The 27,983-nt window shown below is 40.3% G+C and overlaps 1 protein-coding gene across 1 annotated transcript in view; it reads right to left on the bottom strand.

The window, feature by feature from the left end:
* Positions 1–27,983, bottom strand: part of SHQ1 (SHQ1, H/ACA ribonucleoprotein assembly factor) — an 89,113-nt gene that overhangs the window by 55,204 nt on the left and 5,926 nt on the right. Inside the window, 6 exon segments of the mRNA XM_030867730.3 lie at positions 570–623; positions 2,877–3,031; positions 13,139–13,266; positions 19,721–19,833; positions 25,766–25,926; positions 26,926–27,048. Coding sequence (XP_030723590.1) covers positions 570–623; positions 2,877–3,031; positions 13,139–13,266; positions 19,721–19,833; positions 25,766–25,926; positions 26,926–27,048 — 734 coding nt within the window.

Raw genomic sequence — 27,983 nt, 5'->3', positions numbered from 1 at the left:
TCTACAAAACAGATATAAAAGCAATTATTACTCTATTGTAAGAGTTACCAGATCTAAACATACTAACTGTAGGACCCAGGATAAGTTATTTAAGCCATATGATCTGTTTCCTCATCTGTAAAATAATTCTATCTCACACACTTCAGTAGAAAGGAATAGGTGAAGTAATGTACACAAAAGCCTTATTAGCACGGCTTCTGGTGGTAAGTGACACTTAATAGTAGTATCACCTAGGTTTTCTGCCCATCTTTGAGCTCTGAGCCCCAATATATGCCGACTTACATACATGCCTCAAACTCAACCTAACATCTTCCTGCAACGGACAGTATACCCATTCCTTCTCCAAACTTCCAAGATACCCTACAGCTGGCCTTATTAGTGTACTATGATTAAAGTAAAAGTAATAAATAAAATCAGTTTTATTAAAAAGATGGAAAAAAACTTTGTACAATAAAGCTATCACTTTTAAAAAGTTAAGGAATTGCTTGAATTACCCCAAATGAGCTAATAACAACAAAAAAATAACTCTGAACAAACAAAATCTAAACAACTGCAACTGACAATCATACCTCAAACCAGCAGAGTGTTGGACTCAGTTTTCTGATATTCCACGCGGATTCAACCTTTATTTGTTTTGAAGAAAAGGATAGTGTCACATTAGAGGTAAGGTCATTCAAAACTAAAGCAAATAGATCCACTTACTCAACTAGTATATAAATAGTATTGACATATGTAAAACCTAAGAAGCATCTATGACTGCAGGAAAATAATGGCTTTACTGATGTCAAGGAGATCAAAGGCAAGTTTCGGTCTACTTTCCTTGGAAATTTATAAAGGAAAGCTGTTGCACTGGTAAGAGCACCAGAACACAAGAACACAAAAGCAAGGACTTTGAAACTAAAGCAAAGCAATGCGTGCTCACTTTCCGTCCTTCTCAACTAGGTTACCTGCCTCCCAAATATGCTATAAATAATCTACCAAAAGACTCAAAGATAATGTTGAAGTGCTCTTTCTGGCACTTAGATAGCTGCTCAAGAATTTGGCCTTTCAGAGAATGCCTGTGAGAATAAGTGCATTCTAGAGAAGATTCTGAAGTTGCAAGACTTCATGATTTCAAATATGTGAATCCAAGAATCAAATCAAAAATGCGAAGTTATATCGAGCATAACTAAACACTCTCACTCATCTTCTCAAGCAATATGAAGCACTTTTTTGTCAACGAAAACATTTTCGCTGATTATGGTATTCTAAAAAGATGAGCGGAAACAAAACCCATTTTCAGTTATAGTATGCCCTTGTTACGCTCATTAATATTCATTTTGGAGACAAATCCAAATCTCAAAAGTCACCTTTGAAATTTTCAGAATCCCAGCAGCAAAAGGTTTGGCCCATATCAAATCCTTATCCTAACACTATGCTCATGCTATGATGGTGAGTGAGAAAAGCAGGTTAAATAATAGTATATACATTATAACCCAATGTAAATACACATACACAACGAAAGAAGCCTAGAAGAGAAACATCACCTTGTTAAGTGTGGCTACCTCCAATGGCTGAGATGACAGGAAATCTTAATTATTTTCTTCCTATGTGTATTTTTCTTTACAATGATATGAATTATTTGTGTAATTTAAAAAGAGGGAGGGGGAGGGGCATGATGGGGTAGGAGATTAACAGGTACAAACTACTATGTATAAAATAAATACAAAAAGATAGTGTACAGCACAGGGAAATATGGCCAATATTTTATAACTTTAAATGGAATAAAATGTATAAAAATACTGAATCACTATGTTGTAAACCTGAAACACTGTAAATCAACTTTTACTCCAACTGAAAAAATTTTTAAATAAAATAAATAAATGAAAAACAGGGAAGCATATGCACAGCTCAAAAATAATCCCTTGAGCAAAGACTACTATACACAGATGCAGGGACACATTAACTGGAAAGTTTTTTTGTTTTGTTTTGTTTTGTTTTCCAGCCTTGTTTTAAATATATGCCATCAGTGACATAGGTGAGAAAGAAGTTTAGCTCTTCATTTACAAAATCAAGTGTGGTTTAAGAAGAGATACAGTACAGTCTATATTTTTAAAAAAAGATCATTTAAGAAACAACATACTTTACAAAAGGATTTACTTTTACAATAGGATTTCACCGAATACCAAAAAGATACAATCCAGTTTTTAAAATCTGATTTATATACAATTTTTCAGAAGTACACACACTATTTAAATTGAGGGCTTCCTTGGTGGCGCAGTAGTTGAGAGTCCGCCTGTCGATGCAGGGGACGCGGGTCCGGGAAGATCCCACATGCCGCGGAGCGGCTGGGCCCATGAGCCATGGCCGCCAAGCCTGTGTGTCCGGAGCCTGTGCTCCGCAACGGGAGAGGCCACAACAGTGAGAGGCCCACGTACCGCAAAAAAAAAAAAAAAAAATTGAGGAACACCTGCAGATAAACGCTTCACATTCCTTTCTTTATAAAATACTATACCTTATGTCTGTTAATGGACAGGTCGGAGAAAGACTAGAAATGGTTATAGTAAAGTTTACCCCTTGCCAATGTCAAGTGTCATGTAGCAACAGCCCTCTCATTTGGTCAGTTCATCTCCTAAAAGAGATGAGAGCTCAGGATATCCTTTTTCTCTACCCTCAGCTTTACTTCCATACTCTGCTATTTGGCAGAGACTAAAGCCAAGAGAGAAGAAAAAAAAGACCAAATAAAAACATTATTGGTACCCATCACCAACACACCTGTGCACCTCCGCCCAGAGCGTCACTAAGTAACTAATCACGACTGGTCTCACTCATGACATTAATGCAGTTTACTCCATACAACAGTCTATGCCAACCTGCACAGACACACATGCACTTACATTCTTCTCTCCTTCGGTGACACGAGTTTCATAGCAATATGCCAGAAGGATATCAATCAAACTGTAGTACACTTGACGACAGGCTCTCTTGTCCAGCAGGTAAGATTTATTGACAAATTTCCGCAGCTGGTATTTCTCTTCTTCAGAAAAACACACTAGAATAAAATGCATTTAAAAATTAGTTCCATTACGTGCTGCAAAACCCCCATTGCAGAAGATTCGTCAAAATTATAACTTGGATTACAGAAGCTAAAATAAAAAGTTATTTAACTCTGGACATAGAAACAACTTTTTAACTAGACGTCACAGTTTTATTAAGACCTATGTATTTGCTTAAATCCTAGTAGAGCTAAAAAAAACAGAAAAAAATGTCTAAACAATATCTATTCCTTATTTCCAGACCCCCCCCAGCCCCTGATCTTTTCCCGCTACACTGTTCTGTACTCAAGGCAGCTAAATGACAGTTATTGACTTTAAGATAATTACATTTTGACAACGGAAAACATATAAAAGCTAAATGAAACACTCTGTAAATATTCATTATCTACTGTGAAAGTTCTATACAAAGAAACGGAAATATTCCCATGTATTAGTCAATTTTAAGGGCATCGTATTTTTTAAATATTAGTTACACAGAGAAACAAAGTTTTACATAAATATGCAAATGTGACCATACCACACATATCAGACTTGTGGGAAGAGGAAGTTTCCTTTTCTCCTTTTGCTTGGCACCCTGTTTCCATCCTTAACAACTGCCTCCCCCATGTTAAAAATATCTAGTATATATCACTTCATATTTTTCTTTACAACCAGACACAAAAATGTGTATACAAGCGAGTTGATACTGTCCCCCCCACCCAGAGAATTAGATTTTTTTTTTTCCATCTAGCCCATCTCACTCAACAATACCTCTAGGAAATCCCCCCAAGTCACTTGGTACTTAGCTAATTTTGTAAAGGAGTAGAATACTCCATGGTGTAGCATGCTCTATCCAACCACTCCCCCTACTGATGGGCATTCACTCTGCTTCCAGCTTTATGTCACTGCTAATAATGCTGCAATAAATGTTATATCATATGTCACTGGATACTGGAGGCTTTAGATTTACTGGGTCAAAAAGTTTATCTGTTTTTAAGAGATACTTTATTTAAGGGCTACAACTCTCCTTTCTAATGGTCATGGATAAGTTCCCTTTCCTACACATATCTCTTGCCCACTCCCAGCAATAAACGCTTTTTTAAAACTCATTTCCAGGGACTTCCCTGGTGGTCCGGTGGTTAAGAATCCGCCTTCCAATGCAGGGGACGCGGGTTCGATCCCTGGTCGGGGAACTAAGATCCCACATGTCACATGGCAACTAAGCTCGTGGGCCACAACTACTGAGCTCACGCGCCTCAACCAGAGAGCCTGCGTGCTGCAAACTACCGAGCCCATGTGCTCTGGAGCCCGCGCGCCACAGCTAGAGAGAAGCCCATGTGCTGCAACGAAGAGACCACACGCCGCAACGAAAGATCCCACATGCCTCAATGAAGATCCTGCATGCCGCAACTAAGACCTGACACAGCCAAATAAATAAAAATCAAAAGAAATTTAAAAAATCAAAATCATTTCCAGTTTAATGGATGCGAAGTGACTGTGGTAAGAAAAATTGTAAAATGACCCCCAATGAGTCACATCATTTGGGTGTGGGCAGGACCTGCAACTTGCTTCTATTTAAAAAAATATGCCAACGGTGTTATAATTATTATGATTATGTTCCATTATCAGCAGACTGGAGCCAGAGACTCGCCTGCTGATTTTAAAGGACTAAGATGCCATGTTGTGAGGGGGCCACGTGGCAGGGAGCTGTGGGTTCCTCTAAGATATGAGAGTGACCCCGGCTGAAAGCCAGCAAGAACATGGAGGGTCTCAGTTCTACAGCCGCAGGAATCAAATTCTGCCCACCATCATGTGAGCCTGGAAAAGGACCCTGAACTCCAGAAAGGATCATGGTTGCCAACACCTATTTTAAAAAAAAAGAAAAAGAAAAGATGGCCACAGTTGTTTATATCCTTCCAAGACCCTGAGCAGAGGACCCAGCTAAGCCATGCCTGACTCCTGACACGTGGAAACTGACTCAGATTAGAACTGTGTTTCTGTTTTGTGGTAACGTGTCATGCAGCAGGAGGAAACTAATACAGTGACATATCATTGTTACTTCAGTTAGTATTTCTCTAACTGCTAAACTTTGAACATTATTTCACAGGTTTGTTGGCAATTTGGATTTGCTCTCTTGTAAATTACCCCTGAGAATATGTCTCGCCCAGTTTTTTCTGGATGGCTTGTCAAATATTTAAGAACTCGGCTATTATGGACATCAACCCCAGTCATCTCTCCAAATCTACGGCATCTCTACTGACTTTGCTTAGGGGATCTTCTGCCATTGAATTATTTATGTTTGTGTGTAGTCCAGTATATCTATCTTTTTTTCTTCACCAGACTATGAATTTATAGCCTTTGATAAGGTTTCCCCAATCCCTGAAATTGTACATGGAGTCTCTCAGCTTTTCTTTAAGATTTACTTGTTTTCTCTTTTAAATTTAAGTCTTTAATATGAAATTGAGTTATTTGTAGGGAGGTGGATGGACCTAGAGTCTGTCATACAGACTGAAAAGTAAGTCAGAAAGAGAAAAACAAATACTGTATGCTAACGCATATATATGGAATCTAAAAAAAAAAAATGGTACTGATGAACCTAGTTGCAGGGCAGGAATAAAGACGTAGACATCGAGAATGGACTTGAGGACAAAGGGTGGGAGGGGGAAGCTGGGCGAAGTGAGAGTAGCATCGACATATAAACACTACCGAATGTAAAACAGATAGCTAGTGGGAAGCAGCCGCATAGCACAGGGAGATCAGCTCGGTGCTTTGGATGATCTAGAGGGGTGGGATAGGGAGGGTGGGAGGGAGGCTCAAGAGGGAGGGGATATCGGGACATGAATATGCATAGGGCTGATTCACTTTGGTGTACAACAGAAACTAACAGAGTATTGTGAAGCAATTATACTCCAATAAAGATCTATTAAAAAATACATCAATAAAATTAAAAAAATTTAAGTCTTTAATCCATCTGAAAGCTATTTTTTCAAGTTTTAAGATTTTCGTTAATTCCAGATGAAGAGTTAATTGTGCCAGCAGTCTGTTCACTAATCCATCTTTTCCACTGTATTGAACCACCGATTTTATCAAATAAATCTGCTGCTTTTCTTGCTAAAAACTACTTCCAAGCACTTTCGGGTTTTGTCACCTGCAAATATAATATTTTTCCCCATTCCCAATAAATTACTGACAGAAGAGTGAGAAGCTATTTCTTTTTATGTATCAGTCACCTTACCAAATGTTGGCTACCCGGACCAAAAAACTAAGATATTTAATAAAAGCTAATGATTTAAAAAAACACCTTTATGTCTACATTGGGAAGGCAAGCAAGTCTAAGACTGTAGTTCCCTCCAAGTTGCCTTTAATGTCTACAATTTAGGTAAGCTATCATAAAATATATATCTTCTCAAGTTAAGAAAACATGAGCATTATCGTTCCTCATTATTATACATAGAAAGTAAAATACGTCTTGTCTTAGAGCAAGACTTACAGAGAGAGTAACAGCTAATCACATAGACGTGCTGAGTTCCTAGTTAAAGTAAAGAGTAAAACACAGCCTACTAGTTCCTTAGAACAATTTTTAAAGAAACTTAAGCATCTAGATATATTGCTACCTCTAAATCAGAGCGTTATCGATCTCTTCCCTTGCAAAGTAATCCTTAATTTTCCTTCCATGTCCTATCAGACAACCACTTTCAAATTCACTTTAAAAGCTGTCCAACCCAGTCAAGAGGGGCATTCAGCTTCTAGTGCCAGTGCATATCAAAGTAATGTTAAAATAACTTTGAAGCCTTTTTCTCCAGGTTTTAGAACTGTCCATTATATGCAGGTCAGGACAGGCTAAACTGTTGTATCAGACAGACCCAAAATACGGTGGTTTCAGTAAGACAGAAGTTTTTCTCTCATGCTGCTAATCGGAGTGAACGATCCAGGATGGGTGGGCATCAGAGCCTCCACCATATGACTTCCATTTATGGTCCAAGATGCTGTTCCAGGTGCCAAAATTTTCCAACCAATGGGAAGGCAGAAGAGGAGGACAAACACCTCCTTTCTAAAGACTTGATCCAGAAAGTACACACAGCACTGCCACTCACTTCCCATCATCGAAGACTTAGTCTCATGACCACACCCAGGGGCAAGGAAGGAAAGAAACTCGGTCGCTAGCCAAGTGGGCGTGAGCCCAGCTCTAACTCAAGAAGCCTCTTTTTAGAAGGGTTAATAAAAGACACGTGTCTCTGACACCTTCTCAGAGACCAAAAATTATTAAACTGCCTTTTTTAATATTCCCAGAGCACTCTCTTGATACCTAGTCAAGTCCCAGTCCCTTTCTGTCTCTGCTCAACAAAAGACTGCCCTTCTGTTCATCACAACTGGGCAAAAGCCAGAAGGAAAAGAATATGACTGATTACTCCCACATAATGGTCCCTTTTCACCTATCGTTTTCCAAACTCACTTCTGTACTCTCTTAGGAGCCTTAAGTTTAACATGGTTTCTTTTTGCTGTAAGGCTTCCTTCCAGCACTTTTTAGCAGCCTGTCCTCCGGGGGAAAAAAATCTTAAATACACTTACTTGGTATTACGAGAAGCAATATTCCTTTACTCACTAAAATATATTTAGTGCCAAAAAAACAACAACAAGGTTTTGACATAAAATATGTATTTTTTCCAAGCATGTTAAAAACCTTATGATTAAAAAAAAGTTTTAAATGTATTTATACAAGCATTGCTTACATAAACAACAAATAACTATGCGAATGTATTTATTTAATTTGCTGGCCAGCAATATAAAGAAATGTGTATATTTTTAAACTTAATGCAGGCCAGTGTCAAATGAAGCATTCTTTAACGACTGACATTCAAAAAAGAAATTCATGTGACAGATCAACTGGGTGTTTAGTGTTCCATTACGGGGCTCGTACGAAGATTTCTCAATTTAAAGAGAATCTCTCGGTTCACTTAAAGTGGTCTGATGTAAGGAACCTGTAAGGAGGAACATTTCTTCACTACATGAAGAACGTATTATCTCACAAAGTATTTGAAGACCCCTAGAAGGGCTGAGACAGTATTCCTTCCCTTAGGTACAGTTTTGGAGACGTTCATTAGTTTAGCTAATAGCAAAGTGCCAGGTGTCCGTGACCACAGTATCTCACTAGAGGGAAAGCCTTTAGATCCTAGTTGGTTAATTAAGACTTCTGCTTCCATGGAAGTCTGAATCACAAGGTAAGCGTGCCCAGAACCGCTGAACGACACATCAACTCATCCACATGTTTACTCCTTACTCTTTGGTCATCACACCTGTATGTGCTCAGTGATCTGTAAAGGATGACCTGGGAACTGCGTGTTCTGATGTTACATGACCCACAAGTTAAGTGCTTCCACATATCACGGGTCACTTCCCACAACCGTACACACAAGGAAGGCCGACTTGAATGTACTCTTCTGAATTCCTGAATGCTGGGTGCCCCTAACTTTCCTTTAAAACACCACCACTGGGACTTCCCTGGTGATTCAGTGGTTAAGAATCCGCCTGCCAACGTAGGGGACGTGGGTTCGATCCCTGGTCTGGGAAGGTCCCACATGCCACGGAGCAACTAAGTCCACACGCCTAGAGCCTGGGCTCCACAACAAGAGAAACCACCGCAATAAGAAGCCCGTGCACCACAACGAAGAGTAGCCCCCACTCGCCGCAACTAGAGAAAGCCCGCGTGCAGCAACGAAGACTCAACGCAGTCAAAAAAAATAAATAAAATTTAAAAATATATATATAAATAAAATTAAATTTTTAAAAATGAAACACCACCACCTTTTTCTGGGTGGTTTTGAGTTCCATTTTGGCCTAAGTACTTCATTAATAATACACAGAAGTATTTAAATTCTGAAATTCAAAGAAACCAGAGATCATAAATAACAATAACAACAGCCTGGGAAATCACTAGAGAAACCAAAAGTCTGAGCTCCCCCAGGCCTTTTTTTTAGAGCTGTAAATAATATCACCCAAAGGGGATCTTGGGGAGGTTTGCACACAATCAGGTCTAACCAAGCAGCAACGCTAGAAATAAGTACAGACACGGTGCCAGCAATACCTGGATGATTTGCCACCACAAGTAACATTTGTCAAGCATTCGTATGACTTAGCTACACGACAGAGCAACTTTGCTATATATTGACAGTTCACAACATTTCGGTCAATTATACTTCTACACATAATCTACAGTCAAACAAAAGCCAGCTTAAAGCTCAGTTCATTTGGGGAAGAAACTGGCGCCCTAACACTGAAGCAAAGGGCCCAGGACCAACTCCCAACATGAAATACCCCATCAAAACATTTGAGGACTACCCGGGGGCTCCCATCAAAGTGGAAAGTGACCTTGTCACTTCACTTCGAACATCACCTCGTTTGTTACTTTTAAATCTTCTCTTCTGCCTAATTCCCCTCCCAAACATCCCTGTCTTCCACGGGTCAACAATTAAATCAACCATGATCTGGCTCCTCTCAGAGGAATGCAAATGCATCACATTGTCCACTTTCTGGAAACAGATCAAGGGAATCAGAAGAAAATGTGCTCATTCAAACCCTTGGCCCACATGGGCAGCTCCACAGTGCTGCAGCTTTCAGGGCTGATGCTGACAGCTCTGCAAACACTGGTGCCAAACAGGATGTCCCTGGTAGGAAGTTCATTGACTATAAATGTTATGTGGTGTCATAACAAGCAATCGTGTGCCAAGATTCCTGGGCTGAAATTAACCACTGAGAGACAACATGGGAAATGCGGGAAGTCCATCCTCGTGAAACCAGAGCTCAGTGCGAGTACAGCATTTAACACTTCCATTTACAAGCCTTTGGGGAGGAAGATCCGGATCATTACAAAACTGAAGATGGCAATGAAAGTCCCCGTGTTGTAACTCAGGGCGACGATGAAAATGACAAGAGCCATAACCTCGTCTTTGGCAAGGCAAAGGCGGGGGGCAAAGTTCACCACCTAAGGCTTATCTGCAAATCGAGACAAACCAGCTTAATAGTTTATGAGGAGGAATCAAAGGTGCACCCCTCACCTGCACCATTATATATGCCTGGCAACGTGCCACTGCAGGGACAGAGAGGAAGGCCTGGGAGGCAAAGAAGAAAAAAGAGGAAGAGGAGGCAGGGGAAAACTACAGCAGCATCACGCTGCTTGAGTGAGCTGAGAACTTTAAGGTTTATTTTTTGGTTTATTTCTTTTTTCTCCTATTTGAGCCTGGCTCGACACACTTCAATTCACGCCTCCAATTCTGGGTGTCTCAAATATTTGAACAAGAAAAAGAAACTGAAAGAGGAATCATGTTAAAGAAGTTCCCCTTAAAGCTGTGTAAATGTATAAAAATTATGATTTCAAAAGGAAGCCAGGTAATTCCTGGCTCTCCTGCCACTGATTTACTCTATGATGACAATTTCCAACACTTATAGTATGCTAAGGATTTTAAGTACATTGTCTAGTTCAATCCTCATGACAAGTCTATGAGGTAGGTACAGGATTTCCACAGCAACCCAGAGAAGTTGCAAAGTCACACAGCCAGCCTGTGGCGGAGCAAGGCATTAAACCCAGAAACCCGCATTTACCTTCTATGCATAACCTGATACTTGGCACATTTACAAGAGGTACTTTCTGTACAACACTGAATTCAAGTTGTTCTACCTTTATCACATGCCCTTGCTGTTTTTAAAGGTGATTCTTAGAATGAACCACCGTAACAGCTAGCAGAATATGAGTGTGCCTGAAGCACCAGTATGGATATATGCCACAGGTCAGATAAAGATAAAGGGTCAGGAAGGCCAATGGTTAAAGGCACCGACTGGCTTAACCTTCTGTTAAAATTACACATAGAGAACTAACTCAAAGCACGGCTGACACAGAAAACAGGACCTAGAACAAGCTGCAACGGATCAAAGCAGAGCAAGTTAAAATTCAAATCAAAGGTAATGCCGTCTCTCGATTTTTAGGGCAACTAGCGCACCCTTGTGGACAGAAAACTTAACTACACAACCACCAATTCCTCCCCAGACCACTTCAGTAAAATACTGAACCCAAACTGGGGAAAATGATTCACTAGAGAGCACTGATGATTTAAGTTTGAGCAAACTTTCTGAGCAGATCCACATGGCATATACAGTTAACTATCTAAATTGTGTTAGCAATCTTGTACCTGAAAATTCGCCTACATGATATGGGAGGTCTCTGAAAGATTCTTAAACTCAAATCAAATATAAAACCAAGGATTTGTTGAAAACAATGTAAACAAGAGTCATTACTTATAAAAGAGTTTCCGTTGTGCAATATAGAGTCCATTCCAAAAAATTACAGTGGCAATTTTTCAACCTGGTAGAGATCACCTAAACTCTAATGAAACCTAACTACAAAAATATTTACTGCAATATTTATTTATTCTACAAATATTTACTGAGTACCTATTACATAACAGGTTCTTTCTAGGCTCTAGAAATAGAGCAAATAGCAGGATATTGCATTGCTATGCGGAGGATCAAAACATTGTGCTGCAACAGCTACTTCAGAATGAGTGGTCAAAAAAGACCACTGCAGAACCCTGTAAACAACCCGAATGCCCACCAGTGGTAAACAGACCACGTGGCCACTAATCATGACACAAATATACAACAGAACACTAGGCAGGCATTAAGAGCCTCAGGTAGGACTGTAAGTGCTGAAGAAAGAGGTACAACATACACTGCGAACTGGAGAAAGCAGTGAGAAGAGAGTGTATATGAGTCTATGTGTATACATTTCTTAAAGCAAATATTTAGATGTCAGGATATGCATTAAAAATACCCCAAATTGGGCTTCCCTGGTGGCGCAGTGGTTGAGCGTCCGCCTGCCGATGCAGGGGACACGGGTTCGTTCCCCGGTCTGGGAGGATCCCGCGTGCCGCGGAGCGGCTGGGCCCGTAAGCCATGGCCGCTGAGCCTGTGCGTCCGGAGCCTGTGCTCCGCAATGGGAGAGGCCACAACAGTGAGAGGCCCGTGTACCACAAAAAAAAAAAAAAAAAAACCCAAATTGTTTGTAGTGATTACTTTCAAGAAGAGGAATTTGGAGTGGGGAAATTCTATATTCCATTTAACGTATTTGCGTGTGTGTGTGTGTGTGTGTGTGTTTGTGTGTGTGTGTATTCCTTTCATTTAAACACTAAATTTTGCGGGGGGGGTAGTAAAATTGTTCATTCTCAAATACTGCATAGAATAGACTTTTAAAATTTTAATACATGTACTTTTTATTATATAATTTTCAAGTATACAGCATTAAAATTCAGCATTTGTATATACTACAAAGTGATTTGTATATACAGATACTGATTTGTATATACAAATTCAGCATTTGTATATACTACCACAACCACACCACAAGTCTAGGTGTAGTATTTTTAATCAGTGTAACAGTGTAACTGAATCAGTGTAACAGAAAACACTGACCTACTAGAAACTGTTTTAATTCTAACTTACAGACTTAACACACCAACCTCCCACTCAGAGAAGGTGTTAATACAATGCCCATCTAAGAAATGACTCTGTGCATAACATTTAGCTTAATATTAAATATGGCACAGCAGTCTCTTGTGGCTCATAAAACCCCCCAGCTCAGCCTTCGCTGGTAAAAACTGGCTCACCTGCTCTCTGTAAGGTACGGAAGGGAAGATAATTAGTTCTGCTTCCACATGAAACCACATGTGAAAAAACTAGGAAGAACTTAACAAATTCATTCAACAGACAAAGGGATTGAAAACTGGGTCTCTTCTCACCATTTCTAATACTCAAATGCCCTTGCCACAGAGGAATGGTCAGATCTCTCAAGCAGATTATTCAACAGCTACAAATATTCTGTTAGTGTCCCTAAATTTGATAAAAATATAAAAAATTTTTTAAAAATTTAAAAGACCCCAATGATTCAAAAGTAAAACATATTCCAAAAGAATTTTCCAAGACAAGTAAGTGTAATTATTGAGTGGCATTTCCCAGTCTGGGATGAAGACCCATTTCCAAAATTAACAAATCAAAATAACATCTTCACTCTATGAGGCAATTATAATTGTGTGCTTAGGAAAGGCAGTAAACAAATGACCTAATTTTGAGTTTCTTACCTAACGCATCAAGATCTTCTTGTTCCTGACTCTTTCCCAAAGAAGCCATCATTTTTGAATACAGATCAATCCACCACGGATTATATTCCAAAACCTGTTTAACTGCCTCATCTTCAAAAAAGTCAGCTCTAGGGAAAAAAAAAATATGAAGGGTCTTGTTACACCGAGTTAGGCTGGTTTTCACTTTTTAAAATTTTACCTTAACTCATCACATCTGCACCAGAAATACAGACTAAAAGTACATTTCAAGGAAAGACTGAGCCCTGCTATTACTTTTGTTGTGGTTACTAATAGTCATAAGTAAAAAGTAAGCACTGGACTAAAGGGATATTTGACATCTGTGATCTCTTTAGACAGAAAGTACAGAGAAGACCAGTCTCCTTCTGAAGTCCCATGCCCTGTACCACAGCCATGTGGGATGAAGTGAATCTGAACACACAATGGACTGAAGCCTAGGGCTTGTGCGAGGTTTGCAAATATCACAGATTTTTGTAAGGTTATATAGTTAAAGGAAAGCATCTTTTAACTCCACCAACAAAAAATAAATAAACACATGAGAAGATTTAGGATACTACATATCCACAGATGTCACACACACACACACACACACACACACACACACCCCTTATTTTTTTTAGCACGTGCACTCATGTTTCCTTCCATGATGCAATCTATTTTATTTAGCTATGCTAATCTTAATAGTTCCTTAATTTAAAACTATTGCAAAAGATAAAAGCAACCTTTGTAGAGAACAGAAAATTAATTTTCCCACACTTTACTTTCTCAGTTTTAACTAGGAAAATAACTGCTACATTCAAAATATACTCTTGGAGGTCACTTATTCAGAAACTATACGGTCTTGCACTCAAAATTGGAAACTGATATTCTTGGGAAAAGAATGACAAAAAGTATATAACTCATGGTGGAAAATTCATTTATATTTCAGGTAATTAGAACCTCAACACACTGGCTGTTTTGGTAAACTGGATTTCCTAGCTCACAGTTTTGTGACCTTAAATATTTTTTCTTTCAACCGAGATACTGAAAATTTTTTTTCATTTATTTATTTTTGGCTGCGTTGGGTCTTCGTTGCTGCGCACAGGCTTTCTCTAGCTGTGGCGAGCAGGGGCTACTCTGTTGCAGTGCGTGGGCTTCTCATTGCAGTGGTTTCTCTTGCTGTGGAGCACAGGCTTTAGGCACGTGGGCTTCACTAGTTGTGGCACACGGGCTCAGTAGTTGTGGCTCGTGAGCTCTAGAGTGCAGGCTCAGCAGTTGTGGCGCACAAGCTTAGCTGCTCCGCAGCATGTGGGATCTTCCTGGACCAGGGCTCGAACCCATGTCCCCTGCATTGGCAGGTGTATTCTTAACCACTGTGCCACCAGGGAAGTCCCTGAAATATTTTTAAAATTAAAAGGATCACAGATAACTCACTGAGTTCTTTGGATGTGCCAAGCACTGCACTAAGTACTCTTCATCAATTATTTCCTTGAATCCTCACACCACCCCCACAGGCAAGGGGTGCTATTAATACTCCCCTTTTACATGAGTAGAAACTGAGGGCTGGAAAAATTGTATATCATGGTTAAGGTCAAAGAACCAGTAAGAAGTGCGGCCACAATTTGGATCCACTGAAGTCTCAGTCTGAAACCCAAGCTATTAACCAATACAAACATTCCATTTTTATGACTGAGGACATAAGGCACATATTGGACAAAACTGAACAGCAATTATCTTGAAACAGTAATTCTCAATATCAATTCCTGTCAGGATCAGGCTGCTGCCCAGGACACTGGCCTTGACAATTCGGTGGACCGCAGTGCCCTTTGCTAACTTGGGATGTTAGCAGACACGACTGGAGAGGGAATGGCTTCTGCTTTGGGATGGGCTGCTTGAGGTGTCCTTGCAGGACATACAAGCAAAGACCTGTCCAACAGGCGGTCAGACATGCAAATCTGATGCTCAAGAGAGACCACCTAGGAGTCCTGAGCGTTCAGACAGTTACTGAGGCCAGAGAAGAGGACAGAATGCCCAGGGAGAAAGAAGTGGCACAGTGAGAGGCAAGGGTGTCGAAAGCTGGGGCACCAAGGACATTTAAGTCAAGGCTAGAAGAGCCCATCTGAAAAGACGCTTTTCTCCCCAGGAGAAAAATACTGGGGAAAATTGCTTCTGTAGCACAGTATCTCTGCCACCTTCATGCCCTGCCCCCAAAAAACTTTCAAAGTGTTTTGAGTAAAATCTCACTAATACAGTCCCTCATCTAAATTGGGATGGTTTATTCTTTATGATGCCCAAGATCTGAGGTCAACTGATGTTCTACCTTCCCGAATAAATTATTTTCAACTTTTTAAATGCCATTAATTCAACGAGCATTCACTGAGGGCCCTCTATATGAAGGGGTCGGGCAGATGAAGATCAGTAAGACTCAGTCCCTGCCCTTCAGGGCACCACAGTTTAACGGGAACCACAGACACAAACCCAGAATGTTACAAAACCATGCAGTAAAAACAAGATGAGCTATAACACACGAGCAGCTCCTATGCCAACTTGGAAGGAAGGGTGCCAGGGGGTGACAACTGAGCCCAGCCTTAAAGGGTAAGTCAAAGTTTTTCAGGGAAAGCGGGATGGGGTGGGGAAATAGTCAGCAAAGGGAAACCAGGAGTAAAAAGTGTGTGAGAAGCGGTGTAGTACAGGCGGGGAGATGCAAACATTCGTCACCGCCACAGTATGAAATGTGGGCAGGGGGTGGCAAGAGAGATGCTACAGAGGCAGGTGGCGTCCAGATCACAGAGAACTTTCTATACATGCTAAGGAGTTAGGAGCTTATGCTGTAGGCAAAGGAGAACCCAGTAAGGGTTTAAGCAGATTTTCACTCTCAGTACGTAAGACATCCTGCTGGTAGTCTTATGGTTGATGGATCTGCAGAAGTGCAGGCTGGAATGAGAGATGCCAACTGGGTGTTAGGGGACAGCTGCAACAAGCCAGACACAGACCACAGACGAGGGCCAGGAAGAGACGGAGTGAAGGACAGAGCAAGGAGATAAACGGTACAATTTCAGGATTGATTGAAAGGGTGGGATAAGAATGAAGTCAAAGATGAACCCCAGGTATCTAACCTGGGTGACTGGGATGAAAAAAAGGGCATTCCACCAAGCAGAAAATTCAGGAAGACTTTACAGGTAACATGATGAGTTCGATTTTGAATATGTTGAAACAAAGGAGTCAGTGAGATGCCCAGTGGCTCTGTAAACCCTTAACCTGGCTTTTCTTCATAGCACTTATCACAGTCCAAATACTATCCACTTCCCCACTAGAGTGTAAGCCGCATGAGGGCAGCTACCTCGTATTCACCACACTCTCCCTGCTGTCTACAACACTGCCTGGCACGGAAGTCATTCAAACAAATATTTGTTGAACAAATAAGTGCGTACGTGAAAGGATGAATAAGTGACATGTTTATCCCAGTGCTTTTTCCTAAGGTTGCTGTTTTGAATAAAGAGCCACCTTGGAAGCAGATGATCCTCTTCTCAGCCTTCTAATTACTACTTGTCATTTTGAGATTTCCTCAGTAAATCCAGAACGCTGATCAGTCTGTCATCTTCTTTAACACATGTGTAGCACTGTACATTACAATTTTACTTAACACCCCGGATTAGGAGGTACAAACTACTATGTATAAAATAAACAGGCTACAAAGATGTACTGTACAGCACAGGGAATATAACCAATATTTTTTAATAACTTTAAATGGAGTATAATCTATAACAATTTTGAATCACTATGTTGTACACCTGAAACAAATATAATATTGTAAATCAAATATATCTCAATAAAAAATAAACAAACAATAAAGAGGGCCTTCTCTTGTTCCAAAAAAAAGGCACCCCAAATGCTATACGATCATTTTTGTCCCTTTTCTTATCTCATAGATATTTTGAATGTTGACTAAATTCTTTTACTTTCTCCCAAAGAAGGAAATAAATGAGATTTTATGAACTGGTTGAAGTAAAAAATATGCCAACAATTAAAAAACACTTTGCCTGGGAAGGAAAAGAAAACACCACTCTCAGCAAGAGAAATATGAAAACTTAGCTATAATAAGCAAAAGGGAAAGGACTATGAAGGAATGTTTCAAGATGCCTTCAACATATTTTACTGTAAAAATACTACTCAAAAGGAATTATAAATGGCAAGAAATGGATAGTAAAAAAAAAATAATTGTTTATGGATCATCTATATGCCCAGAATTCTGCTGGGCTGCAAAACATAGGGGGCAAAAAAAAAAAATCACACACTGGTACCCATACTTTACAAGAGAGGATTTTAAAAACAATAATAATCTGAAGTCATTTATATGTGCCTTTGAAACGTGTACATTTTTGTATATAGTCAATTTACCTTTCCGCTTTAGGATGAAATTAAAATTAGTTTTCCTTAAGCTCCTAAAAACTCCGACAACATGAAGAGACATCATGACTTGTGAGGACAAGTCAAACAACTTGAAAATGTCATATATTATGCTAACGTAATATATTTTATATTATGTATTACACTGGCATGTACATGCATTACGTATTACCCATTTACGTATATTGATATAAATGTCTAATACAATGCATGCAATGTACTGTCTGCATGGTAGATAAGAATTTACAATAAACTTTTTCTTCCACTGTACTAACCATTAAGAACAACAAAAAAAGCACTGAGCTAAAAAAATTTAACTGAAAATTTAAAAGAATTTTGCTTGCACTTCATTTAATATAATACATTTGGGTGAGTCAGTCAGCTAATATAAATAATGAGTAACGCAAAAATGACAATTTGCCGAAGTCTTATTCCTACCAGAAAAGTCACAAAGAACCTTTATCTCCTGACACCCACTCTCCAACTTGCCTGTGACTAAACTTAAGTCACTCGTGTAAAAAAAACTCTTCCTGGAGAAATGCGAAGAGCATTTCATGCATACTATTAAAGAAAATGTGGTTTTCTGGATAAAGAACCAGAAGATGGAGAAAAATAAGGGCTGCTTCTAATATCACACTGCTAAGTATAAATTCCAGTTTCTTGATGTTCTCAGGCCATATCGCTATACTTCGAGTTTTAGAAGAGAAGAGATAGGCAGTTCTGCTAATTAAGCTCCCTCCCACTCGAAATTTCTGTCTTGTAAGGCTCAATCTGTTCTCATGCTTGCCCGGGAAATTCGGTGACAATGAAATCTTTCTGCTTTAAATATTCAGCATGATTTTAAATGCGTTTCTTCAAATTATTCTTCAGTGGACCTTTAAAATCACAATTGGAGAGATAAAGGTAATTAGAAATGGCAATGTAAATGGAGTTGAATCTCCCAGACGTCCTCCAAAATATAACCCAGCCTGCTCTTACTCAGCTTCCCTCAGGATGTCCAAGAGTTCCCCCATTCATCACTACACATCACTCAGCCCATTTGCACATCACAGGATATATTTCTGCCATTCCAATTAGTCTCCCACTGTGTCACAGGAGATAGAATGTTAATCAGAAGAGCAACAGCAGTTAAACTGAGAGTGTACATGAAAAGGAAACACAAAATGACAAATGGAAAGACTCTTTTCAAGTCCTGGCCGAGCCACTTAGTAGTGGTGTGACCTTGGATGAGTCCCTTAACCTCCTTTCCTCAGCTGTTGTGAAAACTGAATTAAATAATCACATGAGAGCACTTGACAAGCTGAGAGCACTATACAAGTATAAGGGAATATGACAATGACAGCTGCATATATAACAGTTTAAAAATCGTGGGCCCGGAACTTGGGAAGAATAATAAGTGAGGTCTACATCAAAACACGACTCACATCCTAGGAAAGCCACCGAGTACCCACAGAGGCCCGGGGACAACCACTTCTTTGAAAGAAGTGCTGCTATCGAGGCCAATGAGAAACATCACAATCTTTCCGAGGCAAGTGATTATTTACCTACCCGTTAATTACATCTGTTCCTTAGACAAATATAAGCCTGACAGAGACACACGATGGCTCAAGACACAATTAATGCAGGTGGGAAATACAGCAAAACTTAAAAGTAGATTTTGTTTATACCCTACCCCAATGAACAGTTATTTGTTAATTTGAAACAGATCCTCGATTACAGGTGCCAGTGGATGAAAGTGTTGGGAAAACCCTGGATCAGCCAAGAAACGTGGGACATGTAGATTCAAATTCTTAAAAGAAATTGAAACATGTTTTCAATTATATATACCATTAATCACAGCAAAGAGTCTCCTGAAAAGAATGGTACCTACGATTCTCATGGATGCAATGTTCTATTTTTAAGTTTGGCGAGGAAAAAACTCAAAGTACACTAAAAGACTTCTCTGGTGCTGCAATGAGGTAACGAAAAACAGTATCTTACAAAGATCACAGAGGTATAACAGTTGTAGGCTAATTCAAATGTCAACTAAGGTTGTGAGCCATCACTAAATTCTAGAGTCCAAAAAAGCACATACCTAACAGTTAAAAAGATACTCAAAAAATTTTTAAATACTCAATGTCAAGTAAATTATTCAATTCTCAAAAAAAGCAAAACGAAAAAAAATCCCTCAATACTCACAGGTAATGATCAGGATCAAACTTCGCCAGCTCAGCAGCCAGGCGTTTCTGCCTTCGTTCAGCTGCAGGGGTGGAATCTGGATCCTTAAGATCGATAACATCACTCAATTCATCCTAAGAACACCCAGGAAAGAAAGAATAATTGCTATCTCCTATTTTAGCGATGAAAAATCTCATTTTGTACAAAATGCCCAAACACAGGAAGAATCTAATTGATTGGTAAGCCGTGATACCACGTGTGACATTTAGATTCAAATCCAGCAAATGTTTGTTAGACACCTACTACCTGCCAGGCCCTGTTAGAAGCTTTCACATCAATTATGTCATCTAATCCTTAAAACAAACAAACTGATTAACATAGATTAAGGCTATAAAAGTTTAACATGAAAAACAGGGTAATCCTCTGCAAGCAAACAGGAACATTTAATTCTGCACTCATTCCCCCATTTACTCCCAGAGATTTGAAAGTTAGGAAAGGCAAGTTGAAATGAATTTCTAGACCCAAGACAGAGCTGCTGCTGCCAGGGGTGCCACGTCAGCAAACCAAACCTTGGTAACTTCCGTGTCCCTGTAAATACTCGCCTTGAACAGAAATGCAGGCTATCCAGTCGACCCCCACCCCAAGGCCAAGCCAACTGTGGGCTCTGTCCTTATTTCCTGGTCCCTTCTCACCCCTATCGAGAATTGTTAAGGGCAATTTTGATAGATATGACTTTCCACTTGAAAATTTACAAATCCAATCCCAAGTAATATTCACCCTTACTGTAATCACCTTCACCTGGATGAGTACATACTGCTGTATGGCTTGTTTCCTAAGCCCAACCCTACAGAAAACAGGTGTATTAGTAAAACCACCTACAATGCCACATGGTCTTCTTTCTTGTGATCAGAATTATGAAGGAAAGAAACTTTGTACAATGCAAAATACTCCTAAAGCTCTTTTTTTTTCTTTCTTCAGTCTGCCCTTTCCTACTACCAACCGCAAGGGATAGTAGGCAAACCGGAAGCAGCTTGAACACTATTAGCTGAAAAGAAGTCAAGGGAAATAAGTTGGTAGACAGTTGTGGACGCAAACCATTAGAACAAACTTGTAAATTGAATGGTAGGTTAGTGCCTAGTACCCAGGCTTAAAGTCGGCAGCTATAGCACAGCAAAATCACTACAATGAAACCAGCTACACAGAATCGGCCAGGGAAAGACTAGGATACAGAACTCCCCACACAATCATAATTTCTGCACTTAAAAAAAAAATCTCTCTTCCCTATCACAATCCACTGAGCTCAAGTAACATCAACAACATTTAATATAAGCACATTCTAGTACAATGAAGGGGCCCGGGGAACTTTCTGGAAGTCACATCCAGAACATCTTAATACTTTTAAGTACAAACATTCTGGGCAAAAATCAGATCACTGGCTGTCCCCAAGCTTAGGAAAATTTGCATTCCAAAAGTTCTTTTACAATTTACTTTTGGAAGACTCAGAATGTATTTTCCTATAGACATACTATGATAAATAACAGAGAATCTCAGGGCAGCCCGCAAGTTTATTCAAGTCAAAATAAACTGTAAATAGAGCACTCACAATACAAAGTTCACAAGTGTGCAGCAATGCTTCCATGGGAAAACGCTTTCAGAGCTCTAGTTTCACCCATCAGAAGCACCTCTCCCCTGAGCAGGACAGCCTGCACTCTTCCTCGCTTCTCTGCCTCCTTACCTGCCTGGCATCAGCTCCTCAGCCACAGAGCCAGGAGGGGCGGTGAAGCAGGCCCTGCGGGAGACAAGGATGGTGCTGTGTCCACAGGACTCCCCTCCGCTGGATGAGTACTCAGAGCCGCTTCCTGCCCGGGGACCCCAAGCCCCTCTCCCCAGCAGCCTCCAGTCCCCGGATTTGTTTCCTCCTTCGAGCCCCAAGGAGTTCCCTGCCTGCTGCCCACCACGACACACATACATTTCTGAAAACAGCCTGATGAGGTAGAAGAACCGTGGCTCTGGAGTTAGACAAACTCTGAATTTAAAAGCCAGGTCCAGTCTAACTGTGCAACCTCTCAGCCTCAGCACCCTCACTGTGAACAAACTAGACACGCCTCCGTCACAAGGCTGGGACTACTTTCCTCTTGCTGCTGTAACGAAATGCCACAAATGCGGCTTAACACAACACAAACGTAGAGGTCTAGCGGTCACAGGTCCAAGGTCAGTCTCACTGGGCTAAAACGAAGGCGAAGGCAGGGTTGGTTCCCTTTCCGACGTTCCGCGGGACTGTGTGCTTTTCTGCCCTTTCCAGCTTAGAGGCTGGCTGTCCTCACTCCTGGCCTAGGAGCCCCTCATCACAAGTCTCCTTCTCCCTCGGCTTCCGTCATCATGCGCTTGCTTCTGTTTTCACTTTGACTCTCTGACCTCCCTCTCGTAAAGACCCTGTGCTTAGACAGGGCCCACCTGGATAATCCAGGATAATCGTCCCATCGCAAGATCCTCAGCCTCTTCACATGTGCGCGGTCCCTTTCGCCATGTACTTAGTACATGGGGTCAGTACGGGGACATCAGGGGCAGGGGTGAGGGACAGCATTCTGTCTCCCATAGGCTGTTAGAAGGGTTAAGTGAACTAATATGAGCAAGGCCTAAGTACAGGGTGTGATCATTCAAGAACGTCAGTTTCTTTCTCTCTGACTCCCTGCTCCACTGCTGTTCCCTGTGGCTCAGGCGCTGACTTCCTATTGAGAGCACATACCCTCCCTCCTCTTCAGCTGCCTCACTTGCAAGTAGTAAGAAAAAAAAAAAATTGGGGAGCCAGGGAGGATTATAATGTCCTGCTTCATTATTTCATCTGGACCAGATACAAGGTCAACAACGGGGTATAATCTTTCAGACTCACATTTCAGAGGATAACTGGACCGAAGTAACTCCAGGCATTTCAAAACCTTAACTGCACCAAGAATAAACCCAGACTCTTACCATGGCTCAAAGCGCTGCAGAATCTAGCTGCTGTCTTGTACTTCAACCTCATCTCCTACCTTCCCCTTCTGGCTCAAATACACAGGAGCCACACACCAGACTTCTTGCCATCTCTGGAACACTGAGTCTCTGCGCTTACAGCACCCTTCTCGTCATTCAGGACTCAGCAAATGTCATCTCCTCCAAGAGGTCTTCTCGGGGCCTCCTGGCCAAAACAGCACCACCCCGCCCCGGCTCTCACATCACCCCCTTCTCCTTCACTTGTATCTGAAATTATCTTGTTGATTTGCCCTTTAGACGATTACTATCTGTCTCTCCACTAGAAACTACCATGAGGGCAGAGATCTGGTCTGTCTTCTTGCTTACTGTACCCCCAGCACCCTGCCTGGTGTTCACTTTCAAATTGCTCATTCAGCAAACAGCGTGTGAGGCTCTGCTCTGAGCTAGACGCTGCTCTGGGCGCTGGAGACCTGGAAATAAACATACAGACAAGGCCCCTGCTCCCGTGGGAGTGACAATTCAACAGCCAGAAGAGAATTCTCCCCCTCCTCCCCCAGCCTCCAGACTCAGGGCGTCCACACAGCTGCGCAGCTCGTGCCCCGCAGAACGTGAACGTCCACAGCAGTGCAAGCCCCGCCCAGGCCTGTCCTTCGCACCATCATCCGCAGCGGCTCTGTGCCCACTGGACCCTCAAGAGAAACTGGAACTAAAAAGTAAAGTTAGCTTGGGGTAGTGAAATCAGTCTAAGGCATCTGTCAACCAAAGGGAAGGAAGAAAAGAGGATGAGAAATGACACACTACAGCAGGGTGAAAGTGATTCTCTTTCTGTTTTGAAAGCATTGCTAAGGTCACTGCTAGGAGAGCTATTTAAAGACCAGAGACTCTAGGATTGTTGCTGCTGGCAGCCACTGTCACCAGGAGCCTGCTGTGAAGCCCTGACTTGGAGCAGCCAGAGCAGCTTTCCAAAGGCGCCCTGTGGCTGGCAGCAACTTCAGAAAGGAGACAGACAGACACAGAGAGAGAGAGAGAGAGAGAGAGCGAGCGAGCGAGCGAGCGCACGCACGCGCACGTGTCTGTATGGGGAGGGGGGTGACAGATTTTGTTTCAGCACACGTATTTTTATTTCCATCTCGGTATCAGTATAAAATACCGATGCTCACAAGCCAACCCTGTGTAAATGGCTGGTGGGAAAAAAAGTATGAAGGACTATACCCTCTCCCCCAATAAAGGGTTAAATTATTCAATTCAGAGAAGATACCCGGGTATTGGAATTATGGAGGATGTTTTACTTTGTTATACTGTACTTTCAAAATGAATACGTATCACTTTTATCATCAGAGATAAATGAAGCTATATTTCATTTAAAGGGGTGGTGGTGGCAAGAGACTAAAAATACTAGTAAAGTATGAGTAGTCAGCAAAACTCTATGGATATTTTCTCATCCAAAGGCAGCACCAGAGAAACTATAAACTTGGGAGAAAACATTTTCTCACTAGTTGAGAAAACAGTGGTTTCTTAAACACATCATTTTAAAATAGATGTTCTCAAAGCTCTTATTTATGCAATAGTGGTCTCAGTTTCCTCTAGCTGGTTTACTAGCAGAGAAAGGTCTTGGGTGGGGGAATAAACTAGGAGTTTGGGATTAACATATATACACTACTATATATAATAGATAACCTACAAGGACCTACTGTATAGCACAGGGAACTATACTCAATATTTTGTAATAACCTATAAGGGAAAAGAATCTGAAAAAGAATATATATATATATTTTTTTTTCTCTCTCTCTCTCTCATTCCTTTATAGCTTTAGACGGGTAATCCCCAAATAGACTAATAATACTCTCAGCCAAACAATTAAGATCCATTTGCTGTAGTTTCTGCTGTAGAAAAAACTGACTCTACTCTTACTACCTCAGAGATGACCTGGGAATGTGATTAGGGAGAGAGAAGACAGAGAAACGATAACTCAGCAGAAAAACATAAGGTTCTGAACGAAGTATCTCATCAGCAATAGTTGCTCTTAAGTAACTCCCAATTTTGTTCCCTTTAAGGAGTCTTGAGAGCATTTTATATTTCTCAAGGGCAGAGGTCTTTCTAGCATCCTATTCTTTTTGTCAAAGAGTTTTCACAATGTAGCATCTCCTTAAATTTTCTAAATGGCCTTATAAAGTAGGTGAGCAAATTTATCCCTGTTTTACAAAGAGCAGACAAAACTTATTTGTGGTCAAATAACCGGCCTGCATCCGAAATCTAAACAGAGGTACAAGTGGGACTAAAACATAGGTCCTTTAACTTTCCTTAGCAGACTCAAATATGTCTTACTATAATAAACCACATGCTAAGCAGGTTTAACATCCTCTACCCAGACAGGGATGAAGTTAAAGTAAAAAACTGTTCGCCACCATTTCTTTCATTTAAAAAAAATTAAGACCCCATTATGTTGTTTTCTGTAGTACAAATAGAAAATAATCCAGAATCTCCATTTCATTCATGAAGTAGAATTTACTAGAATGTTTGAGGAACAGAAAGACTAATGTCATTCCTTTTTAGCCTAACTGACAAACGATCAGATTTTAACAAGAGATTACATTCAACCCCCATCAAGAGTAAATAAACAAAAGTGCCTACTTGTATATCAAGAACTAAACAATTTCACAAAAGCCACAAACCCATTCTCACCAGGAATATTCTGTCTCATTTACATATAAAACAGAAGAGACATCAAGCCACAAGTATACGATTTTCATTTTTTAGAGGTATAAAACATAAAGCTTTTCAGGAAGTATGATGAGAGAGGGGTTCTGTTCTGTATTTTGGAAACTTCATGTCCACAATAGCAAATGAAGTGGAAAAAAAAGGAGACCAGGGCACCTTCCATGTGTAAGCGCAGTGAGACTGGGCAGCACAGCCAGTGCAACGGAAGGGAGTGAACGTCCGAGTAAACGACTACGTACAAGGAGCTGTGGTTTGTGCTCTAAATACGTCACCTCCTACAATCTTCATAAAAAACCTCCAGGTATAAGCAGAACTGAAATTAAAATACGCAAATAGTAAAACCCTTGGTATATACCAAAGTCTTTTAGAAAAACATACCTGTAACCGCTGAAACACCCCTGAGCGTAAGTTTCCAAACCCATAGCGGCACTCCGGATTCAAAGTACTTTCCGGTACCTCTTCATAGGGAGACTGTTCAATTTCCCAATCAAACTCTTCATCGTCATCTTCTACTCCTTCCTCAGAAACCTCAGAAGCACCTAAATGTGCGAAATACTAATTTGTTAAAGCATTGGATTTCCTAGGTACAACCTGGGGAAGAAAAAGTATAGGAAAAAAATGCCTGCCCATGTACCCCAAAAGACATGTATAAGGATATGAATAGCCCCGCTATTCTTTTTCTTTCTTTAATTGAAATACAGTTAATGTACCATACTAGGTTCATTACAGGTGTACTACATAATGATTTGACATTGGCAAACATTATGAAATGATCACCATCTGTCTCCTTACAAAGTTATTAGACTACTATTGACCATATTCCTTACACTGTACATTACATCACTGTGGCTTGCTTATTATGTCACTGGCGGTTTGTACGTCTTAATCCCCTTTACCTATTTCGCCCACCCCTAGTCTCACTAATCTTATTAGCGAAAAAAAAAAAAAAATAGAGCCAACCCAAAGTTCCATCAGTAGCAGGATGCATAAATAATAAATGCAATGAAAGCAAAACATATCTCAGCTATATGTGGATAAATCTCACAAAAAATGTTATGTGAAAGAAGCCAGATAGCAAACAACGCCTGCTGTATGAATTATATATACAATTCAAAACCAGGCTACACTGAGGGTAGTGGTTACCTTGGAGAGTAAGGAGGGTGAAATAACCAGGGTAGGATTCCAGGATGTGGGAAACGTTCCATTTCTTGACCTAGGCAGCGTCCACTTTATATTTACTACACTGAATTGTAACCTTCTGATTTTAGCTCAAGAGGCCAATATTTCGCCAAACACAGAGATGCTATTTCAATTCGTCCCAAAACATGACTGACCTACAGGTTCAACAGAGTTGTTTCTGTCTTTAACTTATGTGTCAGCAAATGAACTATTTTCACATGGTGTCACATGACTTCCTTATCTTGTCACCTGAAGTATTTTCTCCAATTTCCTATTTGCTATATCCCTTTTCCCCTAGAAACACACAGCATTCCAAACATTCGTTTACCTGTATTTCCTCCCAAAGGCAATAAACATACCTATTTCTTCCACAAGTGGTTTTGCAGTCCTGGATTTTCTTGGTGCCAGTAGAGCAGTTAACATGTTCAGCCCTTCAAAATGCTGGCCAGGAGTTTCTTTGGGCAATCGAATGGTAAAAATTCCTTAAAGATAAATTTGTTTTATGCTTAGCTAGATTTAAAACTACAAAGACTTCACAAATACAGTTAAGAAACAGGTATCTTGGTAAACTGTAATTCTATTACACAGAGCTCCAAAATTACACCCTTATTACATAGTTAGTGAAAAAGGCTCAAACAAGACTTTTCAGAACCACTGTTTCAGCTGTCACCTCTATGAGAAATTAATCTGTTAAAGCCACAGAATACTTAAATCCTACCCAATATCACCTTCACCTATTTATAATATTAAAGGTTCAAGTCAAAAATGCAATGGCCTGAGAAGGCAATAGCTTAGAGTTACCCGTAGCTACTCATAAGATTTATTTCTGGACTGGGGGGGGGGGGAAATCAGGATATTTAATCCAATGAAGAAGAGCAGCAGTTTCAAATACACATGAAATCTTAAATAAGGCAATGACAGCTTGATAAAGTTCTTGATATCTCAAGAAATATATCCCTAAAGTCTGTCTAACGCAGACCCAGATTCCATCTGTGTACTCCTTTTCTTTCCTTGACTGGGTTTATCAGCTTCATCTAGGCTTGCCTATGAATGGATTACATTATTCACTACTCTTACATTTTAAAACAGTTTACCTCTTTCAGTGCACTTAACCCATATTCTAATGTATCAGCTACAACTAAACCCAAATATTTCCACATATACAACCTTCTTAAACCCCCATGTACTTTCAAGATTTAATAACTTTACTCCTGTATGCAACTTACTGCAATTAAAAGCAGATTTACTACCTAGAAAGGCAGTTTCATTATACTTTATTACCACATTAGTTATATTGTGCTATGGGTTAGAACTTTGTCATTTAACTCTTTCATCCCATCTTTCCTCCCTTACCCTAGTTCACTGAGGTCAATAAATAGTCACTGAATAAACCACACAACAGTACACAAGTTTATTC

This window comes from Globicephala melas, chromosome 11 (assembly GCF_963455315.2).
Source record: "Globicephala melas chromosome 11, mGloMel1.2, whole genome shotgun sequence".
Classification (NCBI taxonomy): domain Eukaryota; kingdom Metazoa; phylum Chordata; class Mammalia; order Artiodactyla; family Delphinidae; genus Globicephala; species Globicephala melas.
The sequence above is the reverse complement of the archived record's forward strand: the minus strand, read 5'-3'. Positions and strand labels throughout refer to the sequence as shown.